Below are 23,672 nucleotides of genomic sequence, written 5' to 3' on the forward strand. Positions count from 1 at the left end.
TAGGGAAGCAATTTCAGAATTTTAGGGCCAAGGCAGCTGAAAGCACAGCCGCCGATAGTGGAGTAATTAAAATCGGGGTGTGCAAGAAGCCAGAATTGGAGAAGCGCAGAGATCTTGAAGGCTTGTACGGCTGGACGAGGTTACAAAGATAGGGAGGAGGCGAGGCCATGGAGGGTTTTGAAGACAAGGCTGAGGATTGTAAAATTGAGGCATGGTCGGTCTGGGAGCCAGTGTAGGTCAGCAAGCACAGGTGATGGGTGAACGAGACTTAGTGCGAGTTAAGGTACAGGCAGCAGTGTTTTGGATGAGTACAAGTTTATGTAGAGTGGAAGAAGGGAGGCCAGTCAGTTTCCACAGTCATATAGGATGCCATTTGTGACTTTTCTAAGGGCTGTTTCAGCGCTGTAGCGGGGGCGGAATCCTGATTGGAGGGATTCAAACATTGAATTGCGGGAAAGATGGGCACGAATTTGGGAGGTGATAACACGTTCAAGAATTTTGGAGAGGAAAGGGAGGATGGAGATGGGGCGGTAGTTTTCAAGGACAGAGTGGTCAAGGGTGTTTTTTTTGAGGAGAGGAGTGATGACTGCAGATTTGAAGGGGAGGGAGCCAATACCTGAGGAGAGGGAACCATTAAAAATATCAGTTAACATGAGGAAGTTGGGTCAGAATAGGGTCAAGAGAGTAGGAGGTTGGTCTCATGGACAACATGAGCTCGGAGAGAGCAAGGCAGGAGATGGAATAGAATCTAGAGAAAGATGTGAGCAGCGGGGAACGTTAGGGGAAGTTTGGCCCGGTGTGCTAGAGGAAGGGAGGGAAGCGGCAGCTGAGCAGATGGTCTGAATCTTTATGACAAAAAAGTCCATGAGCTCTTCGCACTTGTTGGAGGTGAGGATGGAGATGGATGGTTGAAGAAGATGGTTTGTGGTGAAGAGGAGAAGCCGGGGGTTACCTTTTGCACTCCAAGTTGATCTTTGAATAGTGAGCAGGTTTAGCAATGGAGAGCAGGATCCGATAATGCTTTATATGCTCCAGCCAGATCTGACGATGGCTGATTATACCAATTGTTCGTCATAGACATTCAGATCGGCGTCCCTTGTACTTAAAGGAGTGGAGATGAGGGAGAACAACTAGGCTGACAGAGAGTAATGGTTTTAATGGGGACAAGAGCATTAAAGATGGAGGCGACGGTGTGATTTAGCAGATCAATAGCTGAAGAAATGTCTTGATGAATTGTGGGCTAAAGGCTAGATAATTGAGAATTTGAAAGTGCCGTTGTAAGTGACTTGAGAGAGAGTTTTGTTCCTGGGGTGGACACGGAAAGAACTGAGGTTTGGAGGGAGAAGAGGAATGTGGGTGGAGAGCACTACAAGGAAATGATCAGAGATAGTCTTATAGTTACGATGGGAGTAGTGAGGACACATGAAATGGTGAGATCAAGGGGTGGCCATAAATATGGGTAGGCAAGTTTATATGGAGAAAGAGATTTAGGGAGGAAAGGAGGGTAGTGAACTCAGGAGAGAGAGCATACTGAGAGAACAAATGGAAATGATTATTTGAGTTCTGCACTGTATCAGATATTTGCAATATTCTAAGGCAAAAGTAGTATTATTGGCAGTATAGAATTTATTTAAGTTAAGAGTATGCTTCTATTCATGAACAAGATTTAAAAATGTATCAGTGAGTGCCAACAAAGGCAAAATGGAGTGAACAGGATTATCCATAAAGGAAAGCTGTCACTGCTGTATGTTACAAGTTTGTTCTGTCTCATTTGTTATGACTCCATTAACCACAAAAGTTTTCCTGATGGCCATAGCATAGTACTCTAAAGCCAAAATTAAAATTAAAAGCTGATCTGCACAATATCCATTGCCTCAGCCTACTTCAAACTATTGTTCAGGGAAGGTGGGACAGTCTGGGCAGTGAACCTCCTTAATGCTGTGTCAATTTCACCTCGTGTTGGGCAACAACAGATGAGCTTACAAAGCAGACACATTTGTCATATTACATTTAGTAGACTGATTAAGAATTGGCAAATGCTGCTTACAGAAAGTAGCTGAATTCAAAGCTAATTTTTGTTTTTAAAATATTGATCAAAATAGTAAACCTAAAAGCACAGGTGGCAAGGACATTTGTGCAACAAATGATCTATTGTCTTTTTTAATCCATTGAATGTCAATGTTGATTTCTTTCCAGCAGCTGTGTTTGACAAAGTAGCAAAATGCTGATATTTGATTCAGTGTCAGATAAATTAATTGAACTTTTCTGTTATCTTTTAAACTCATGGAACTTTGACACAATACATTCATAGTATTTATCATGAACTAGCATTTAGCAATATATTTACGTATTTGTTTTAATAATGTTCCATAGACCAAGGACTTTATCAACGCAGAGCTTTTAGCAAAACTGTACTCCTCAGAGGACCAAAATACCTTAATGGAGGAGTCGCCTGAACAGGCCCAACGGCGTGATGAAATGCTTCGCACATACAATGCTATCAGCGAAGCACTGAATATTATTGGCGATATCAGCACCAATACGATAACTGTTCCTTTGCCACCTCCCGTAGATGATTCCTGGCTACATTCAGGTCACAGGTACGAATGCAGAAGTGACTGTTTAAGTGACAGCTCCATATGTATTTGTTATCCCATGTTTTATTCTTTGGGGAATTTTATTTATATATTTACTTGTTTGTTTCATAAAAGAAGAATTTAATGGTTATACTCATGATTTCAAATTCCCATAGTTAGAACTAAGGTGCCTCTAACCAGTCCCAACATTATCCTTCACCTCAACCTCAAAAGCAACCCCTACTGCATTTACAGATTTGTTATTGCCAGTTTAAAAAAAAACTCTTGTGTTGTGGACCCGAATTTGTGCTTCTACCTCATGTATTTTATTTCTCACACAACATGAGTTTGTGTACGGAACTCTTATTTGGGCAACTGCCCATACGTCCTGCTGGTCTTTCTCTCACACTTTTTGACTTCTTGTTTGAATTATGTCCCCCATCCCCATTACTAGTTTGAATTTTCCCTCAATGCTCTATGTACCCTTCCACAACGAAACAGCTACCTCTGGTCACCTAAATGTGGTCCCAGTGGCCCAGGAATGTGAACCCCTCCTTTCTACATCATCCTTGCAGCCATGGGTTAACAGTCTTAGTACTTCTCTCCTTGTCTGGAAGGAACTCAAAATCATCCTGTTTACATAACTTTGAGCTGCAGATGAGTATATTCCAACTGAGCAATCTGTGCTCTCAGTCAGAGCAGTTAGCACATTGAATGAGCACTGCCATAAATTCCTATAACGAAACATTACAAATATAAAGTTTTCTATTTTTAATAGAAGACAGATTTCTGATTCATCACAATGGACTCATCCAAACCCATTGAATCACTTCAGGAATTATTCTCCAAAATTCTTCCTTCCCACTTAAGATAAGTCAAACAAAACTCTAGAATACTTTCTAACTTTACATCTACATCCTTGATCCTTGAAGTTCAGTAACTATCGCATTCTACACAGTATTTCATCACTTGTATTTATTCTTATAACCCTCAATCCTGATCCTAACAATATATGCTTCCAGCATCTTTTTAAGGGTGTCAGTTGGCACAGCATCAGTAGTTTTAGTCGGGATCAATTCTAAATGTCCACAACTCTGCAGGGGAGGGGGTATTCCTTCTAATCTTCAGCATTCTCTGAGGCTTAATTTGTACACTAATGTTCTGGTTCTATGCTCACAGTACATGTCAAATAACCACAATTTTAAAAATATGGATAATGTCTTCCCTTAAACTCCTTTAGTCAAATAAAAACAATTTTAATTCCATGAATCTTGCTCTTTAACTTGAAGTCTTAGGTTTTAGAATTAAGCTTCTCTTAATTCTGCACAACATATCAATGTCCTTTGAAAGATAACCAAAACATTTTACGGGAACAAATGTTTCAGTCTATGCAAGAAAGACCATTGAAATATTCAGTGTCTAAACAGTTGCTGTTCATTTTTGTTTCAGTGGAAATCCTGGCTCAATACCATGTCACTTCCCTCCCCAAAGTGGAATCTTGTCATTCTTATACAATCCAAACTGCTTTTTTGACCTCAAATAATCTCTAAATATTTTAGTCACCATCTGTTTTTCTCTGCAAGTTCTTTCTGCTATTTTTTTTCCAACTAAATAGTAAGACTACAATACATAAGGAAACACCGAACAAAAGAAGTATTTTACTATAAAATCTAGATCATATAAATCATTCGCTGATCTTTTTTATAGGTGCCACTTTGGTTTTTAAAAAGGCTTTATACCACTTATGTATATATTTGATACAATATTTAAAGGCCACAAAAATACACTTGAAGGTGGCTTTTAAAGTATTTAATTTTAAAAATCTTATTTTTTTTTGTTACCCACAAAATGAAGGACATTAGTGCTGGGGAATTAAATATTTTTCCAATCTTTTCCAGTTCAGTGTCCACATCAATCACTCTTCAGTGAGGTAAAGCATAGACTAGCTGGGGACTAAATTCCCTGTACTGTACCTTAGCACTGGGCTTTAACCTCAGGAGGAGAATTCCCAATTGCACTTGTATCAATGTTCTGTTTTCCATCCATATGGTCTTTATGAATGGGAATGTCGATTTAGTTTTGTGTTGTGGGGCCCATTACCACAAGGATTTGTCTTGAGATTGCCTAAGCTCTTCACTTAGGACTGCTGTAACCGTCAGGGAGAAGCTTTTGTTGCATCAATCTGGATTTAAATCCAGTATCCCAGAGGTGAATGGATAATGTTCTTACTTGGTTACCTCTCCAATCTGCCTTGATTTGTTATCATTTTCAAATGTAATATGAGCTAGTATAAAGAAATGAGAGATATTTATGTTTTAAATGACTGTTACCTTGATATGATGCAGAAACAACAACTCTAATTAGAACATAATTTATTGCAGAACTCCGTCACCTGGTCCTACAACTCAACGCTGGCAACTCATACCTAGTCATCTACCAGGCAGACTATCTGGACGAGGCCCTACCTCATCCATTCCGCCAACATGTTCTTCAGCAGGTGCCCCTCCCATTCCGTTCCGCCCAGGCACTCTCTCTTCCTTGTATATTCCTAGCAATGCTGACTTAGTTACTCCGCCGCAGATCCCTTCAAGGCCTGCACGTGGTCCGAACGTTCCAAGGTAAGTAGTTACTTTGATCGCCAACCTCTTGATTAACAGTTATAGACTTGTCTTTCCTTGCCTTAAGTCAGTTCTGCAGTGCAGTGCTCTGATTTGACCATAATAGGACATTGTTTCAGATTACTTCATCAATAGCAGCAAAGCCAGGAAATCAGGTGAGAAATAAAGTGGGTAACCGCCACTGCCTTCACAATTGCTTCATGTAAGTATCCTAGGCAGGAGGAGAAGTACAAACATTATTTCATAAGCACTTGAAGTTTTCGGGACGTTAAATTGGATAGCCCCCGAAAACAGGTGTGGGGATCATGGTATGCGATTACTCCGCGCTTGTTCATTGCGATGCTGGCAGCATGTTAAATTTGTGCTACCTGCTGTTTCAAATGATTGCTGCATGCAATCAACGCTACCTGACTGTTCATTGGCTGCATGCATCAGCAGAGGACTCCATATTGCGAGTGGCTAGCGCTACTTGAAAGCAGCTTGCACCTCTTAAAGGGGAGGTGCATTGTGACTTCAAGAAGTGGTGGGAGTCCTTTGAAAAGTGAATCTATGCTGTGATACTTTGAGGAACGACTGAACAAGCGAGAGAGCATGCAGCAAGATTTTCTGACAATGCGCTGGAGACCTTAGTACAAGACATGGAGAGAAGGAGAGACATCCTGTATCCGCAGAGGGCCAGAAGGCCCTCCAGACATATGCTCAGGAGGCAGTGGGAAGAAGTGGGAGGTCAAAGCCAGGAGTGTAGCTCCAAGAACATGGATGCTGTACAGGAAGAAGTTTAGTGATCTGATACAAGTTGTCAAGGTGAGTGAGTTCAATCTACAAATGATATATCCTACCAACTGCACCACTAGCCTCATCCACTGCTCAATTCACTACACCCCAATCACTCAACGACCAACAGTTTCTATCAATCAGTACTCAACCCTTCAATTCATATGCTTCACCTCACCCTCACACACTTAGCAATGTTGCAAGCCTCGCACTCACAGCTCACATACACTAGTACCTATTTATCCATGATGGCCACATCACGCAAACATATTGCAGGACACTCACTGACACATTTCCCTCTTTCTTGCAGGAGAATGTGGTGCATAACAGGAGTCAGCAAGAAAGAACTAGAGGAGGACAAGCGCACCTGCATGTTTAACTCCCATGGAGGAGACACTGCTGGCCATCATGAGAAAGGGCATTGCTGAGGCCGTGGCCATTGGCGATGCTACAGGGATTGGTGATGAGGATACTTCCATACCTAATCCTCCTCTTTTCGGACTTCTCCCCCATCCCACAACCTCTTCTGACTCACAACCTACAGATGATGAAAGCACGCACTTCTTACTTTCTCCTCTCCCCTCACCACAACCCAACCCTTGTCCCTTTTTAATTTTAGATACCCAAGAACTGGAACCTTCCCAGTCAGAGGAGGAAGAGGAAGAAGACAGTGAAGATGATCAGACACTGTCACTTGATCTTACACTCGCAGCCACCAGCTCAAACACTGACACTGCGTGTATTTTAGAGGCTAGGATAGAGGAGGGATCAGCACATGGTGGGACACCAGGCACAAGACGCAGGAGCCAGAGCGGGGGGGAGGGGGGGGTGGACAGCGCAGGTGCTAGCTTGGCAGAGGGCGAGGTTGCTGCAGAGGAGACAGATGAGGACTTCAATGGCCCAGGCGACAGAAGAAGTTACAAAACTAGGTGGGAAAGTAAGCAGTGAGGAGGACACAAAGAGCCTGCAAAGGGAGATAGACAGGTTATGTGAGTGGGTAATAAGATGACAGATAGAGTACAATGTGGAGAAATATGACGTTATTCACTTTGGTAGGAAGAATATAAAAACAGAATGGGCCTGAAATTGCGGTTGGAGAATTCCCTGCCTCTGAGCTGCAAAAAATCCAAGCACTTACCTGATGGACCCAGAGGTCTGCAAGCATCCCTAGGATGACGTGGGTCGGCCCAACCAATCCTCATACTTATGGGGATTCTGTATGTATGGAAAGCCCACAAGTATAACTGGGAATACCCCCCCCAAATACACACATTTAAATTACATTCTTTTTTAAGTTACATATTTAAAATTAATCAAAATGGCATTTAATTAAATATTTAAAACAAAAATGTAATTTTTTGAAAAATAAATTTACATATTTTGAAGGGTCCAAAAATAAACTTACATTATTTTGCAGGTTTTTAAATGTATCAATTACTCGAAAAAAATATTTTTCTGTCCTTTAAAAGTCTTATGCTAGTAAAAGCAGGCTTTACGCCTAAGAATTTCACGGGCATCCGATGGCAAAAGTTGGACAAATAGCCCAGCACTCAACCCGAGGGTGCCCTTTTCCCAGGAATGCGTGCGATGATCGCAAGTTGCGGATTTTAGTGCATGCGTTCCGCATGCCTAAACCCGGAACTTGCGCGGCTCCTCCGGGCCCGTGTGCACCTCGTACGCACCCGTAGGGGACCACAAATTACGGCCAATATTTTTTTAAATGGTGAGAAACTATTAAATGTTGGCGGTCAGAGAAATTTAGGTATCCTTGTACAGAAACACAAAGTTAGCATGCAGGTACAGCAAGCAATTCGGAAGGCAAATGGCATGTTGCCTTTATTGCAAGAGTGTTGGAGTACAAGAGTATGGAAGTCTGTGTACCTGGTGTACTGTGCACAGTTTTGGTCTCCTGATCTGAGAAAGGACATACATGGCTTAGAGGCGGTGCAACAAAGGTTCACTAGATTGATCCCTGGATGAGGGGGTGGTCCTATGAGGAGAGATTGAGTAGATTGGGTCTATACTCTATGGAATTTAGAAGAATGAGACGTGATCTCATTGAAACATACAAGATTCTGAGGGGGCTTGACAGGGTAGATGCTGAGAGGTTGTTTCCCCTGGCTGGAGAGTCTGGAACTAGGGGGCATAGTCTCAGGATAAGAGGTCAGCCATTTAAGACTGAGATGAGGAATTTCTTCACTCAGAAGGTTGTGAATCTTTGGAATTCTTTACTCAAAAGAGCTGTCAATGCTGAGTCGTTGAGTATATTCAAGGCTGAGATAGATAGATTTTTGGACCCTATGGGAATCAAGGGATATAGGGATCAGGTGGGAAAGTGTTGAGGCTGACTATCAGCCATGATCTTGGTGAATGGCAGTGCATACTCAAAGGGCCGAATGGCCTACTCCTGCTCCTTGTTCTTATGTTCTTAAGAAGGCTAATGGGTTTATACCCAAATGTTTGGTGGTGCACTGGAAAACCTGCGCATAATGTCAAGAAGCAGGGAGGAGGCCAGTGCCAACTTGGCACAGGGCTTTGCGCAGAACTTGGAGCCCATCCTTTCCAACATGAAATGGGTGGTCACCTCCATCAGCACACCTTTGGAACCCACGATGATGCAGCGTCTGATGGCTGATATCAAAGTTTCCATTGAAGCACAAACAGCTTCCATCAAAGGTCTGACTGCTGCATTGGAATCTCAGACTGCTGCCATCGTGGCTCTGGATACCATTGTTCGAAGGGGCTTTCAGGATGTCATAGCAGTCCATCAATCTGTTCTCCAATGGATCAGTAGGATTGCAGACGCACTGCCAGGAGAGAGTGGCAGTGGCTCCATGGACCATAAACTTGCTGTCCTCTCTCAGGATGACAGCATTCCTGCTCCCACCCCTACCACTCTGCCAGTGCCCTTGTTGTTGTGTCAGCCATTCAGCCCAGACTGCTGCAGCCCAGGACGAGATGGTGCAGTCTGAAGCTGGGCCCTCTAGGCCCAGAGCTGCTCGAGGTCATCCTCCAAGGCCATCTGCAGTCTCCTCAATTGAAGGTCAGCAGCCTTCCACCACCCTTGCTGCACCCACTGGGGGAGTACCTCGAAGGAGCACTAGGATAGGCAAAAGCACATGGAAGACAGGCACAAGGATGATTTAGTTTAATTTTGTATGCATTATATAATGAGTGAATTTATTTAATTGGATTAGAATATGCATTTTCTGGCGTTTTTTTATTATGTCTGTAATGTACTTATGAATGACTCTACGAGGCAATGTGTAGTGACCTTGTAGTGGTCACTACAATGTGTAATGACCTTCGTCCTTTATTCCAAACTCCAGAGTGAGGCACAAGCATGGTGTACAGCCATTTATACTGGGCCATGCCACCAGGGCAGGGAGCGCCCGACCTCCACCAGTTGCACCCTCTAGTGGTGCCAGCATGTATATACATAGTGTAAACCTTATTGATAATACATCAGGTAAACAAGTCTCCATCTTATGCAACCACAAAGTGACAACACAGAGAACATATCTACAGTTGCATACATAACATCACTCTCCCCCAAGTCCTTTGTGCCAATTACCTTTGCACTATGTGCTCTGGCTTAGCTCTCCCCAGACTTAAGTGCCGAATGGCCTACTCCTGCACCTATTTTCTATGTTTCTACAGCCCTTGCACCTTGGCTGTGCTTTGACTTGGCTCTCTCCCTGTTAACCCCCAATTCCTTTTGCCACAACGTTGGGTAGTGGTTACCAGTTTGGATGGTTCGATGATGCAGTGGAGGTTCCAGTGGGTTCTGGGTGTGATACATGTGTGTGTCCATGGCTACATACATCCATTTCCCCCTCCCCAGTGAGATCATGCAGCTGGCCCGTTACATTAACATACAGGATCAGACACAGTGCAATTACAAAGAAAGGATGAAAAAAAATTTTTTTTTACAGTTTGTATCGTGACACCTTGGTTCAATGACTTACATTCGTTACGTTTTACGGTCGTGCACCAGGATTAGGTAGATTGCATTCATGGTTCAGTCATGGTCAGTACTGAGGTAGCAGTACAGGTATGCGAGGACGCTAGTTCCAGAGCAACCGGTCTGATGGTGGCGCTGCGCCCGCTGCTAGCGGAGTGGGCTTGGTTCGCTCACCTTGGCAGGACTCAGGGCCTTTGCCATTTCCTAGTGGTGGGCAGAGCCACAGATGTGTGTGGCCTCCCTGTCCTCCTTTGAGGGCTCCAGTATCTTCTGCCTGCTCTCTAACGGTGTTGGAAACCTGGCTGTTCCAGGTCCCGTTTGGGGAGCTCGTTGGTTCTGACCTTTCGCTCCTGGACATGGCCGAGGTAGCGACTGGGTCAGGGGGCTGCGCCGTCTCCATCCAGGTGCTGGGCAACGGCAGCTGACTGCGCATATTGGCGTCGTTTTCGTTTCTGGGTCCGTGGCGAATAGTGCCATCGGGTGCCTGCAGCGTGGGATAGACCTGGGGCAGGGTATCGGGATCAGTGCCTTCACCCTCCTGAGGTCGCTGGCCTATAACTTGTGGGGACACCTGGGATAGGGCATCAGGATCAGCGCATTTACCCACCCGAATTCGCTCGTTTGCTACTTTTGGGGACACTCTATTCCCGACATCTCACAACATTTTGTTCTTTACATTCTTAATTGGTTCGTTACATTGATTGTCATGCATACAATGTCTCTTTAAGTTCAGTTGGTTGCAGGTCTCCTTTAAGAGAACCCTGCTGGCTTTATCCCAGCCAAATCCTTTGTTAGACACCACGTGTTGGTCCCTCAGCACCTTGTGATATTGCTGTGGCCATCTCTTTTTTCAGCCAAGCTGCTCCTCACTGCAGCAGGAGCGCCATCTTGCCTCTGTCCTTGAGGTCGACTACCTTGATCCTTCTCTCCCGCGATTCTGCCACAAAAGCTGGAAGAGTGCCTGTGAATTCGATCTTCCTGCCCAGAAGTCCTGCCACTGGAGCCGGGAAGGTACTTTTAGGTCGTTCTGGTCGGATCATTGCCACGCAGTCGTGATGGACGGTCTGTGCCTCAGGTGCTGCGCTGGTCTATTCTCTGGTGCCTGGCCCAAGCGAAGGTGAGGTTTTGCTCTGCCTCTGAGGACGGGGGACATCGATTGCTAGAGTGAAGAGGTCTTCCCATTTCTACTGGATCGTCCCCATCCACCTTCTTCCGAGTAGCATTGGACCATCACCTGCAACAATCCACAGAGGTAACTTGTGCACCACGCCATTATGGATTACACTTACATCTGCACTACCAAGGACTGGGATCAGCTTCTTGGTGTAGGTGCGCAACTTTTCCTGTACTGGAACCAGCTCGGGTTGTTTTTCATTCCATAGCCTCTCAAAGGCATCCTGGCTCATCACTGACTGGCTCACTCCCGTGTCCACTTCCATGAAGACTGTAACGCCGTTTATCTCGACTTCTATCTTCACTGGAGGACAATCGGTGGTGCAGGTATACACTCCATACACTTCTTCATGAGGCTGAGCTGCCTCTCTGGCCAAATCATCACACTCCCCGCTGGATTCAAAGTCATCTACCGACTCCTCTGCTAGACGGTGAGTCGCATTTCTTTTACACATACGCTGGAGATGGCCCTTCGTGTTACAGGCTTTGCATACGTACTCAGCAAACCGACACTGGTGAGCCTTATGGTTTCCTCCGCAACGTCAGCATGGTGCTACTCGATTAGCACCCATCGGCGGACCCTGAGGTCTGTGCTCTCTGCCCTGGGCAGAGCCATGTTCTACAGTTTTGCCTGTGAAAGGCACCATTCTGTGTACAGTACTTGCCGGGTTTGAGTCCACAGGATGAATAATTTGCTTGGTGCTGGTCTTCTCAAGGTGGACTGTGGTGTCGGCAGATAATAGCTTGTGGCCAATTCTTATAATGAAGATGTGTCGCAATGCTTTGTTGAGGTGCGTGCTAAAATCACACGGTGCTGTAAGTCTCCTGAGGTCAGCAGCATATTTTGCAATCTCCTGGCCTTCAGGTCTGCGGTGAATGTAGAATCTGTGCTTGGCCGTGAGGGTGCTCTCTTTTGGTTTTAGCTAGTCGCAAATTAGTTCAGTCAGCTCATCATATGTCTTATCCTTGGCCTTCGTGGGTGTCAGCAAGTCCCTGACGAGGCGGTAGGCCTCGGGCCCACAACTGGTCAGCAGTATAGCCTTGCGCTTCTCCGTCGATGCGTCCGTCTCCCCTGCCACGAAATATAGCTCGAGCCTTTCTGTGAAGGCATCCCAATCATCACCCTCTGCGAAGTCTTTTAGTGTGCCAAAGATAGCCATAATCACGTGAAAGTCCATATTCTCGTCCCCAGTTATTATGTCTGTAATGTAATTATGAATGACTCCACGAGGCAATGTGTTGAACTCAAACTGTCATGGCCTTGGTCCTTTATTCCAAACTCCAGAGTGAGGCACAAGCATGGTGTGCAGCCTTTTATACTGGGCCTAGCCACCAGGACAGGAAACCCCCGGTCTCCACCAGTTGCACCCTCTAGTGGTGTCAGCATGTATATACACAGTGTAAACCTTATTGATTGTACATCAGGTAAACAAGTCTCCATCTTAAGCAACCACACAGTGACTACACAGAGAGCATATCTACAGTCTGCATGCACAACAGTTTTTATTCCTGGGTTGTCAGAAAAAGGACAATATAATGATCAGTGATAGAGGAAAGGTAAGAAGTGTGGGACTGTTGGTGAATGGGGAGATGTTGTTGTGGTTACTGGCCCAGTGGTATCACTCATGAATAATCTGATCATATAGAGCCTGCCCAGAAAGGGGCTGTCTACCTTGTAGCCTCCCTTCCTCTTCCTGTTCCTCCACTTCCTATTGAACTTCCTCCACTTTCTTCTCCTCTTTCTCGTCTCGGACCCCATTTTCGATCCCTATGTGGCGTGTAGCGCATAAAAAGCATGGCCCAATTTAGCCCTTTTGATGCTTAATTTTATTATCTTAAAAATAGTCCGTGCAAACATCCTTTATAATCAGCCTGAAACAAAATGGTTGCAAATATTATATGAAACTGCGGATCTGATTATAGGTCTTCTAATTTTTCTTTCCTGAATTTGGGTCAAAAAATCAAGTGAAATCAGCTGAGAGAAAATTCATGCCTTTCAAGATGTTTGTTTCCATAAAGATCAACAAAACAATTTTGGAAGGAACCAATAAAATACTTGAAATAATAGGGATGGGCAATAAATGCTGGTCTTGCCAGCAATGCCCAAATCCCAAGAATGAAATAGAAAAATGATAAATGCTTACAAATATCTTCAAAAAGTATCACGTCAAATGATTGTAATGTGTATCATTAGCTGAACCCTCTTCTCCTTGTACCCGCAGAATCTGGTTCATTCATCTGTATGTGATACAGGGGACACAAAGGTAGACTCTGTGTCATTGCTGCCTGTTGGTACAGAGAGAAATGTGTCAAACAGGGGAAGCATTATACAAAATAGGGTTTTTTGGGGTTTAACAATAATTTTGGAATTCATATTTCAGAGGGTAATTATTTGGTTTAACCTTAAATTCAGAATGCTTATTTGAAATTCTAAGCATTATCTTTTTTGTCACAGTTAATTGCAATTACACAACAGGCAGTGGCAGATTTGCAAACTGAAAATGCTAGTGATAAATTCTTTAGCATTTACTTGAGTTCCCCTGGGTGTATGTGTAATGTAATATGTACAGGGCTCCACATTGACTTTCATAATCTGATTGTGAGTAGAGCAAGTAGTTCCCTTTAATTCAGTTGCCCAAACATTTCTTTCACTTGTTTGGAAAGTATGAATCATGGAAATGCTGTCATGTGATTTTATAATGCTTTAAAATTGAAGAACGGCACATTTCAATGTGATTAGGCCACAACTAATTTGAGGACTTGGTCATTGAAACTTGATATTAGGATTTCACTTTCAAGTGTCACACAACTCTTTAAAATGTTATTTTTGCAATGTTGCCCAAGGACTGATTATGTCCTTAGAAACGTATCTCAGGGTACATGAGAAAAAGATCCTGAAATGAAAAACTGACTTTTTATTCTCTCTCCTACATGATGATTGGAGTGCTTCATCACCTTGCCCACACCAACCAAATCAGTGACATAATTGGATTCAGGACCTATAGGTGGCTGCTTTGACTGTGTCACTTCCTGTTCATTATTGTAGCCCCGAAAAGGGAAACCATATTCCATTATTCCTTTCTCATATTATCTCTCCTAGTCCATGGGCTCTCTATCTTTGCCTTCGTATAAGCCTTTTCTGCACCAACATTCAAGAAGCCCAACACCATCACAGACAAGGCAGTCTACTTGATTAACACCTGATCCATTAGCCTAAACATCCATCCCTCCACCACCAGTGTACCATGACTGTACTATGTACTATCTACAGGATACATTGGAGCAAGTCACAAAGCTTTTGCGGGAGCACGTCCCAAACCCACGACCTTCACCACCTAGAGGGTCAAGGGCAGCAGGTGCACGGGAATATCATCACCTCCAAGTTCCACGCTAAGTCATGCATCAACCTGACTTGGACATATATCGGTGTTCCTTCATTGTCGCTCATTCAGAATCCTGGAACACTCTACCTAACAGCATTGTGGGAGCACCTTTACCACACAGACTGCAGCAGTTCAAGAAGGTGGCTCATCATCACCTTCTCAGGACAATTGGTAATAGGCGATAAATGCCAACTTTGCCAGTGAAAATTAATAAAGAAGGTGTTCTTCTTGGGTATCTTGTTAACTACCTTGGTTGTTTTTGAATTTAGGTAAAACTAGTGAGTAAATGTGTCATCCTTCAGTGTTAAAGCATTATAAAGGCACACGATAGTGTTTCCACAATTCATACTTTCCAAGCAAGTGAATGAAATGCTATCATTTGGAATCATTAGTTTTTGCATGACTTATGCCTTTGCTTCTGTTTTTGCTTTATGTGGGTGTATCCCTCCCAGCCAGTGCAGCAGTGGCTTCAGTTGAGATTGTGTGCCATTTTAGAGATTTTGCTCATGCCAAATGATTAACTCAGATTTGCTTTCCTTTCCACAAAACAAGGGAATAGGACACTGGACTTATTCAGTAGGGCTTTTGTTAGGTATAAATCAGATGAATAAGTTAAACATTCATGTTTTATAATTAGCTGTATTCTATAAGTACTGTTTTATTTTGCACAAAATATAAGGACATGAATTTAAACCGTCTTTAGCACTAGCACATTTTATGGAGTGCAGAAAGCAGTATTTTCTGTACTTGTGTCATTGTGCTGCCCATATGTTTCTCATAGACATTCCAGTCTGGGCTGTCTTTAGTGGTTATCTATCTTTTTAGTGATTGGTGCCCAAATCCCTTTTTATTTAATGGTTGTAAGAAGTTTATAAAATATGTAAAGCTACGCAGCTATTTATGCACAATAGAGAAGTACCTTCTCAGTGATAACAATATTAATGCATGTTACTTCTAATTGTAAAACTTTTAGTTTGTGAAGAAATGAAAGACATAAATTCTATCTATGTTCAAATTTTTAAAAATTTATATTTTACTGATATATTATTATGAACATAATTGTGTTTGTTACAATTAGAATGTGATTTCCAACAGATGCCTTGTATTAGGCTATAAAGTGGCACAAATTTAATCATTCAGATACTTATAACCAGGCTAGCAATAAACACCACAAGATTTCACTATCATGCTGTCTTCTCTTCCAACTCCCACAGATGTCTCCATGTTGTCACTCTGCCATGTAAATATTTCCATACATAATTTTGGACAAATTTAAAAAATATTTATTTCCAAATTTGCAGACAATCCCAAACAGGGAGGGGCAGTTGAATCTGAAGAGGCAATGTGGAGATAATTTGTAAGTGGGCAGATCAATGGTAGATGAGATTTAATACAGACAAGTGTAAAATACTGTAAAGGATGAAAAGACTGGCCGACATAATGAATTGTATCAAATAGCTACGGGTGATATTCAAAGATATTTCATGATTTTTGTAGACTTAACATTCTCAATCACTATGGAGCAGCAATCAACAAGGCAAATAGAATGTTGAACTATGTAATCAGAACAGTAGAGTAAAGGTTGGGGAAGTCATACGGAAACTGTGTGGTATTCTGGATAGACATGTCTTGTCTACATTGTCCAGTTCTAGTCACGGAGACAACAACAACAACTTGCATTTATGTAGCACTTTTAACTTAGACACAAGGGAAACCTGGAGGCAGTTGAGACAAGAGCCATTAGATTGGTTGTCATGTTTTGCGATTTTTTTGACCATTTTTCCACTGAGAAGATTTAGATTTGTTTTTGTTTTTGTTACATTTGTTTTAATGCAAAATGTGTTCATACAAGTTTTTTTTAAGAAGACGGACTGAGGTGAAAGGTGATTAAAATGCGAATGAATTAGGCTATGAAATTGTTTTACAAAAGACTGCAAACAATAAGCAATTTGTTAGCCTATTTCTTTAATCAATAAACAACTCAAACCCATTGTGTTTGGAAGTTCCCTGGTCTTGGGCCTTCGGCAGGAGCTATCTGATGTAGGCTCTCCTCTTGGGTTGTGAACACAGGGAGATTAAAAAGATAAAAAAGACAGTGACAGTCAGGTTTTTGAACCAAATGCCACGAGGGAAAGTTTTCGCCATGCCCAAAAGGTTAGGATGTAGGATGGTAGTTAATAGTTATTTTGTTTATCAAGCAGGATGATCCACTGGTGTGGCGATGTGTAAAATGTTCATTATTTTGTATTGTTGCATGAAGACAAATTGTACTGATTGAATTAAATAAGTCCGATCATAACTATTGCTTTGTATGTTGACACGTTATCAAATAAAGCTATTTAGTGATTCATATTGTAGGCTCTCTCATATTCTTAGCAGTTGACGAGACTCGAGTCCAGTGGTAGTATCCAGGCAAACTTTATTGGCTCAGTTACATTCAGTTACATCTTGCAGTTACTAAGAATAAAACGCACTCGACCGCGTGTTACAGCTTCAGTTACAGTCGTGAACGTGGGGTCTTCCCGTTCCCTGATTGCCCCCCTGCTGTTACTGAGGTCAGTTTGTCGACTCCGGACTGGCCGCTGGTTATGACCCAGCTGTCCTTTGCAGATAGCAATCGCCTTGGTCATGATGTGATTACCACATCCTGCCCCTTCCTCCTACTGTTCACTGTTTCGCAGCATGTTCCTGTTATCTGGTCGGAATAGCGCTTAACCCGGTGACTGTGCTTTGGCCCCAACTACGCTGCAACCTTTTTCATTATTAGTGAGCATGTACACAGAACACAGCTACTCTATAATTATAAATTAATCAGGTCCCACAATAGTTAATCAGGTCCCACAATCCCCCCTTTGATTCCCTCCTTAGCCGGAATCATAACGCCCCGATTATATATATATCCTCTTCTTAAGGTGCAGAAGTGGGTGGCGAAAGCCCCCTTCCTTATTCCGGGATTAGTCGTTGTCATCATACGCATAGCCAAACATCTAATCAAAGCAAACAAACTGTATAATGCTACTATTACATCAAATACAAATATAATTCCTTGTATCAATGAGCTGCCCACGGAGCCGAGCCATCCTGTGGCCCAGCCCCACAGTGTGGTAGCTGGGGGTTGTTTCAGCTGTTCTATCTCCTTTTTGATGTGGTCTGCCAAGTTGGTGATATCCTCGGAACTATCCGCGATATACGTGCAACACTCAGTGCCGATCAAGGCAAATGTCCCCCAGGATCAAGTCTAAGGCCATTCGGTTTTGTATGGCCACTGTGCGAATGGCCATCATTTCGGCTCCCGCGGTGTCATTAGCCACCTTTTCCAGGACGGATGCCATGTTAATGGACTCCCTTGCTAATTTACCAGTCCCATACCAAGGAACTAGGATGGCAAAGAACCTTTCAGTCTCCGTAACCGCCCGTTTACTACTTTGTGGAGAAAATAACCCTGGAAGGGAAGTGGAGTGGCGAATGTCGGGTATCACATAACCCAAATGACACGATCATGTCCAGTTCTGTGGCAGCCAGAAATAAGCCCTGTGGCTGCAAATAAAGTAGGTACCGTTGTATGGAAAATATCGGCCACCTCCTATCACTACTCATCCTTGTGTAAAGTTCTGGCCCAGGGTGGTCTTATTCAGGAAATGCAGGAAGCTCTGCATGAGTAGCATGTGTAACGAGTTGGTCCTGCCGCAGGTGAAGGGTACACAGCCAGCTAGGGAATGGAAGACCAGCAGGAAGAGCAGTGCAAGGAAGGTAGTGCAGGGGTCCCCTGCGGTCATCCCCCTGCAAAACAGATACACCGTTTTGAGTACTGTTGAGGGAGATGACTCATCAGGGGAGGGCAGCAGCAGCCAAGTTCATGGCACCGTGGCTGGCTCTGCCGCACAGGGGAGCAGGAAAAAGAGTGGGAGAGCGATAGTGATAGGGGATTCGATTGTAAGGGGAATAGATAGGCATTTCTGCGGCCGCAACCGAGACTCCAGGATGGTATGTTGCCTCCCTGGTGCAAGGGTCAAGGATGTCTCGCAGCGGGTGCAGGACATTCTGAAAAGGGAGGGAGAACAGCCAGTTGTCGTGGTGCACATTGGTACCAACGTTATAGGTAAAAAAAAGGGATGAGGTCCTACGAGACGAATTTTAGGAGCTAGGAGCTAAATTAAAATGTAGGACCTCAAAAGTAGTATTCTCGGGATTGCTACCAGTGCCATGTGCTAGTCAGAGTAGGAATCACAGGATAGCTCAGATGAATACGTGGCTTGAGCAGTGGTGCAGCAGGGAGGGATTCAAATTCCTGGGGCATTGGAACCGGTTCTGGGGGAGGTGGGACCAGTACAAACCGGACGGTCTGCACCTCGGCAGGACCGGAACCAATGTCCAAGGGGGAGTGTTTGCTAGTGCTGTTGGGGAGGAGTTAAACTAATATGGCAGAGGGATGGGAACCAATGCAGGGAGACAGAGGGAAACAAAAAGGAGACAAAAGCAAAAGACAGAAAGGAGATGAGTAAAAGTGGAGACCAGAGAAACCCAAGGCAAAAAACAAAAAGAGCCTCTGAATGTAAAGGGGCTGCAGGAGGGGTCAAAACTAAAAATCATGGATTAAAAACTAGTATTAAAACACTCTACCTAAACGCACGCAGCATTCGAAATAAAGTAAATGAGTTGACGGCACAAATCATTACAAATGGGTATGATTTGGTGGCCATTGCAGAAACGTGGTTGCAGGGTGGCCAAGACTGGGAATTAAACGTGCAGGGGTATCTGACAATTCGGAAAGATAGACAAGAAGGGAAAGGAGGTGGGGTAGCTCTGTTAATAAAGGATGATATCAGGGCAGTTGTGAGAGACAATATTGGCTCTAATGAACAAAATGTTGAATCATTGCGGGTGGAGATTAAAGATAGTAAGGGGAAAAAGTCACTGGTGGGCGTAGTTTATAGAGGGGGTACAGAGACGATTCACTAGGCTGATTCCGGAGATGAGGGGGTTACCTTATGATGATAGATTGAGTAGACTGGGTCTTTACTCGTTGGAGTTCAGAAGGATGAGGGGTGATCTTATAGAAACATTTAAAATAATGAAAGGGATAGACAAGATAGAGGCAGAGAGGTTGTTTCCACTGGTCGGGGAGACTAGAACTAGGGGGCACAGCCTCAAAATACAGGGGAGCCAATTTAAAACCGAGTTGAGAAGGAATTTCTTCTCCCAGAGGGTTGTGAATCTGTGGAATTCTCTGCCCAAGGAAGCAGTTGAGGCTAGCTCATTGAATGTATTCAAATCACAGATAGATAGATTTTTAACCAATAAGGGAATTAAGGGTTACAGGGAGCGGGCGGGTAAGTGGACCTGAGTCCACGGCCAGATCAGCCATGATCTTGTTGAATGGCAGAGCAGGCTCGAGGGGCTAGATGGCCTACTTCTGTTCCTAATTCTTAGGTTCTTATGCTTCCTTTCGTCACATTCACGTTTTGCCTCCACGTACTATTCCCCATTCCCTGCCCTCCGGTTTGGTTTCTGATCAGACATACCGACCCTTGTGGCCTTCCTATCCCTGAGGTGTTAGTGAGGACCAAGAACGGGGGCTTTAGGCTGATACCACCCCAAAAATGTGTTTAACCCATAACCCGCCGAACGCCATTTGGCCTTTGGTAATTCTACGTCTTCTCCCAGACTATTGGTTCTGTTCCCGTTCGTACGGTTCTGGCTAAAAAACCATTCTGCCATCTCAGATTCATTGAGGGGAACTGGTCACAAAGGAATTCCTCCCTTTGAATGGGTAGGTACCTGCGCACATATCCAACAACTAGAGATGTTGGCTTCCTTAGCATAGCTATATGCCATGTACACAAAAGTATTTGCATGTAGCTCCATGTTACACAGAGGTAGGGTCAGACCCACGAGTACAATCAGTCCAAACATTTTGTTGAGTTCAAAAGTTCAGTTCTTTTAGTCTGATACGGGTGTCTGTTTAACCTGCGAGGTGTGGATCCATGCCTTCTTCCCTTGGAGTTTAACCGCCGATCGGGTAGTCAGTAACACTTGGTACGGTCCTTCCCACTTGGCTCCCAGCGGTTCTTTGTGTATTTTCTTCATGTATACCCAAACTCCTGGGACAATATCGTGTCCTCCCTCCGGGGGTTTCCCCCAAACCACTTTTACCTGTTGGGAAGCAGAACTCATAGCATTTGTTAAATTCTGGCAATATTCCAACAATGTGTCACTCATCAGGTGACAGTCTGCTTTTCGCAGATTGATGGTCCCCGGGAGAGACATTGGTCTCCCGGTGATCACCTCAAAAGGGCTTAAGCCTGTTGTTCGGTTTGGGATGGCCCTGATGCCACACAAGACCATTGGGAGTGCTTGAGGCCACGGGATCCTCTCTTGGTGGTACTTGGCCAGTCGTTGTTTCAAAGTTCGATTCATACGCTCCATTTGGCCTGACGATTGTGGGTGATAAGGGCAATGTAGATTCCAGGTGATGTTGAGCAATTTGCACACCTCTTGGCACACGGCTCCAGTAAAATGGGTCCCTTGATCAAAGTCAATACTTGCAGGCACTCCCATCTAGGTATATAGTCTTTACATAGCACCTTAGCCGTGTGCGTGGCGGTGCTCCTTCGGGTGGGTACGGCTTCCACCCACCTAGAGAATCGATCCACAATCACTAAGACGTCCATATACCCCTGACATGGAGGCAATGAGATGTAATCTACTTATAAATCAGGGAAAGGCCCTGCCGGGGCCGGAGGTCAGAGAAGGGGCATTGTAGTGGAGGGCCCGGGGTTATTTTTCTGGCAAGTGACGCACCAGTCCACCATGGCTTGAGCGTGTTTCCTAAAACCCCGGCCCCACCAGCTCTTCTGAAATCGAGCCGTCATTTGTTGGGGGGGGCTAAGTACCCCCAGGAATGTATTTGTTGGGCCAAAAAGGGCATTTGCGCTTGTGGTGCCACTGGTTTTCCTGCCTTAGGCTGCCTCCACATTCCATCTGCCCATAGCTTTATCCCTTCACTTATCCATTCCCATTTTTCCGTCCGGAGACATTCCTCCTGCATTTTTGCCAGATCTTGTGTCAGCGTTCGGGTCCCCAGTTGACATACAAGGCTGCCCTCCTCTGTTTCCTTAGCTGCCTGGTCGGCCCATGCGTTCCCTTTAGCCTCATCTGTATCCTCCTTCCTATGTCCCTTGCATTTCAGGATAGATACCTTCTCTGGCAGCAGTAATGCTTCAAGTAGGTCGCGGACTAATGCCCCATTCCACATTGGGGTTCCTGCTGCAGTCAAGAATCCTCTCTTCCACCATAACTGGCCGAAATCATGTGCCACCCCAAAAGCGTACTTGGAATCCGTGTTTATATTAGCTGTTTGTCCCTTGGCTACCCTGCAGGCTTCGGCCAGCACTCTCAATTCGGCCTGCTGAACGGAGGTTCCGGCAGGGAGCCCCCCCCCCCCCCTTCCTTACTACCTCGTGCAGCGTCGTGACTGCCCAGCCCGCCTTCCAGGTTCCATGCTCCATAGATGAGGATCCGTCCGTAAATAGGATCAAGTCCGGATTGGGTAATGGCTCTTCGGCTGTCGCAGCGGCTCCTTCTGCTTCTTCTAACATGCCCGCACAATCATGCTGGTCTTCATACCCTTCTTCAGGCAGGGAGAGCATGGTGGCCGGATTAACCGGGCTAGCTCGTACAATATGCAGGTTTGGAGCTTTCAGGACTGTTGTCCATCTGGTCCATCTGACTGAGGTCACCTGGGTGACCCGGTTCATGGATAGCATAGCATGTACTGTATGAGGAGACTTGATGATCAGTTTCTGGTCTAAGACTAATCCCGTCGTTACCATTACTGCTCGGCATGTAGCTTCCATGGCCCTCAGGCAACTTCCCCATCTGAGAGCCACTGTGTCCAGTTTGGCCGAGTAGTATCTGATGGGCCTCTGTTGGTCCCCATGTTCTTGAGTCAGGATAGCAGTCATGTATCCTTCTTTCTCATGCACGAATAGGGTGAAGGGCCTCCTGGTGTCCGGGATTCCGAGAGTAGGTGCCGTGCACAGGGCCTGTTTCAGTTTTTCAAACGCCTCCTTTTGCTCCTCAGCCAGGGTGATAGCTTCTTTTGAGATCCGTTTTCCTTTTAGCGGGTCATTCAATGGTTCTACCAATTGCGTGTAGGAGTTCACCCAGTTCCTATTAAAATTGCACAGACCCAAGAAGGATCGAAGTTCCTGGATCGTGGCGGGCTGTTTAGCCGCGCGGATCGCCTCGGTCCTATCCTGGGTCAGTCCCCGCTCTCCCATTGAGATCTTTTGTCCTAGGTAAATTACTCTTCCTGGGCTATCTGGGCCTTGGCCATACTGGCCTTGTATCCCTTTTCGACGAGGTGGTCCAATAAGGTCAGCACGTCTCGTTCATGCTGTTCTTCCGTGTGGACACCAGTAGGATATCATCGACATATTGTATGACCATAGATCCCATTGGGGGTAGCTGCCTTAAGTGACCCTGGAGGGCCATGTGGAACACTGTTGGGCTGTTGTAGAGCCCTTGAGGTAGACGGGTCCAGGTGTATTGCTGTCCCTAGATGGTAAAGGCAAACCACGGCTGCACCTCCGGGGCCAACGGAATTGCCCAAAATCCGTTGGTCATATCAATAACGGAGAAGTACTTGTCTTCCGGCGTCAGAGCCTGAAATATAGTGGAGGGATCCGCTACCAATGGGGCTTTTTGGTCAATGCACTGGTTGGCCTTCCGGTAGTCCACCGTCATGCGCCAGGCGTCTTTACCCTAATGCACTGGCCACGCGGGGCTGTTGGATGAGCTGTGGGTCTTAACTAGTACCCCTTGTTCTTCTAACTGCCGGGTCATGGGCAATATTCCTTGGATTGATGTCGGGCTGATCGGGTACTGTTTGGTGCAAGAAGGTGGAGTCCCGGTGAAGGTAACCGGGTCCATTTTAAGCAAGCCACAGTTATGTTTGTCCTTGGCCCATGTCGGGTGGTCCCTTAGTTCTTCCCTCTGCAGGGATCGGATCGACCATGTGACTTGGCCATCCTCAAAGTCCAGGGAGGAGTCTATTTTCGTCAAGGCGTCCATCCCGAGTAGGGGTTGTCCCACCCAGACTGATGCGGTTACTTCATGTGGTCCCAGAACCAAACACATTGGCTGGGTTAGGTGGAGTATCAGCTTATGGCCTCCGACTCCA

At 44.9% G+C, this 23,672-nt stretch overlaps 1 protein-coding gene across 1 annotated transcript in view; it reads left to right on the top strand.

Moving 5' to 3' along the window:
- dnm3a (dynamin 3a) overlaps nt 1–23,672 on the top strand; it is a 486,179-nt gene that overhangs the window by 389,306 nt on the left and 73,201 nt on the right. Inside the window, 2 exon segments of the mRNA XM_070887379.1 lie at nt 2,374–2,600; nt 4,958–5,194. Of these exon segments, the coding sequence (XP_070743480.1) occupies nt 2,374–2,600; nt 4,958–5,194 (464 nt within the window).

The sequence above is a fragment of the Pristiophorus japonicus genome, chromosome 8, assembly GCF_044704955.1.
Source record: "Pristiophorus japonicus isolate sPriJap1 chromosome 8, sPriJap1.hap1, whole genome shotgun sequence".
Taxonomy (NCBI): Eukaryota; Metazoa; Chordata; class Chondrichthyes; family Pristiophoridae; genus Pristiophorus; species Pristiophorus japonicus.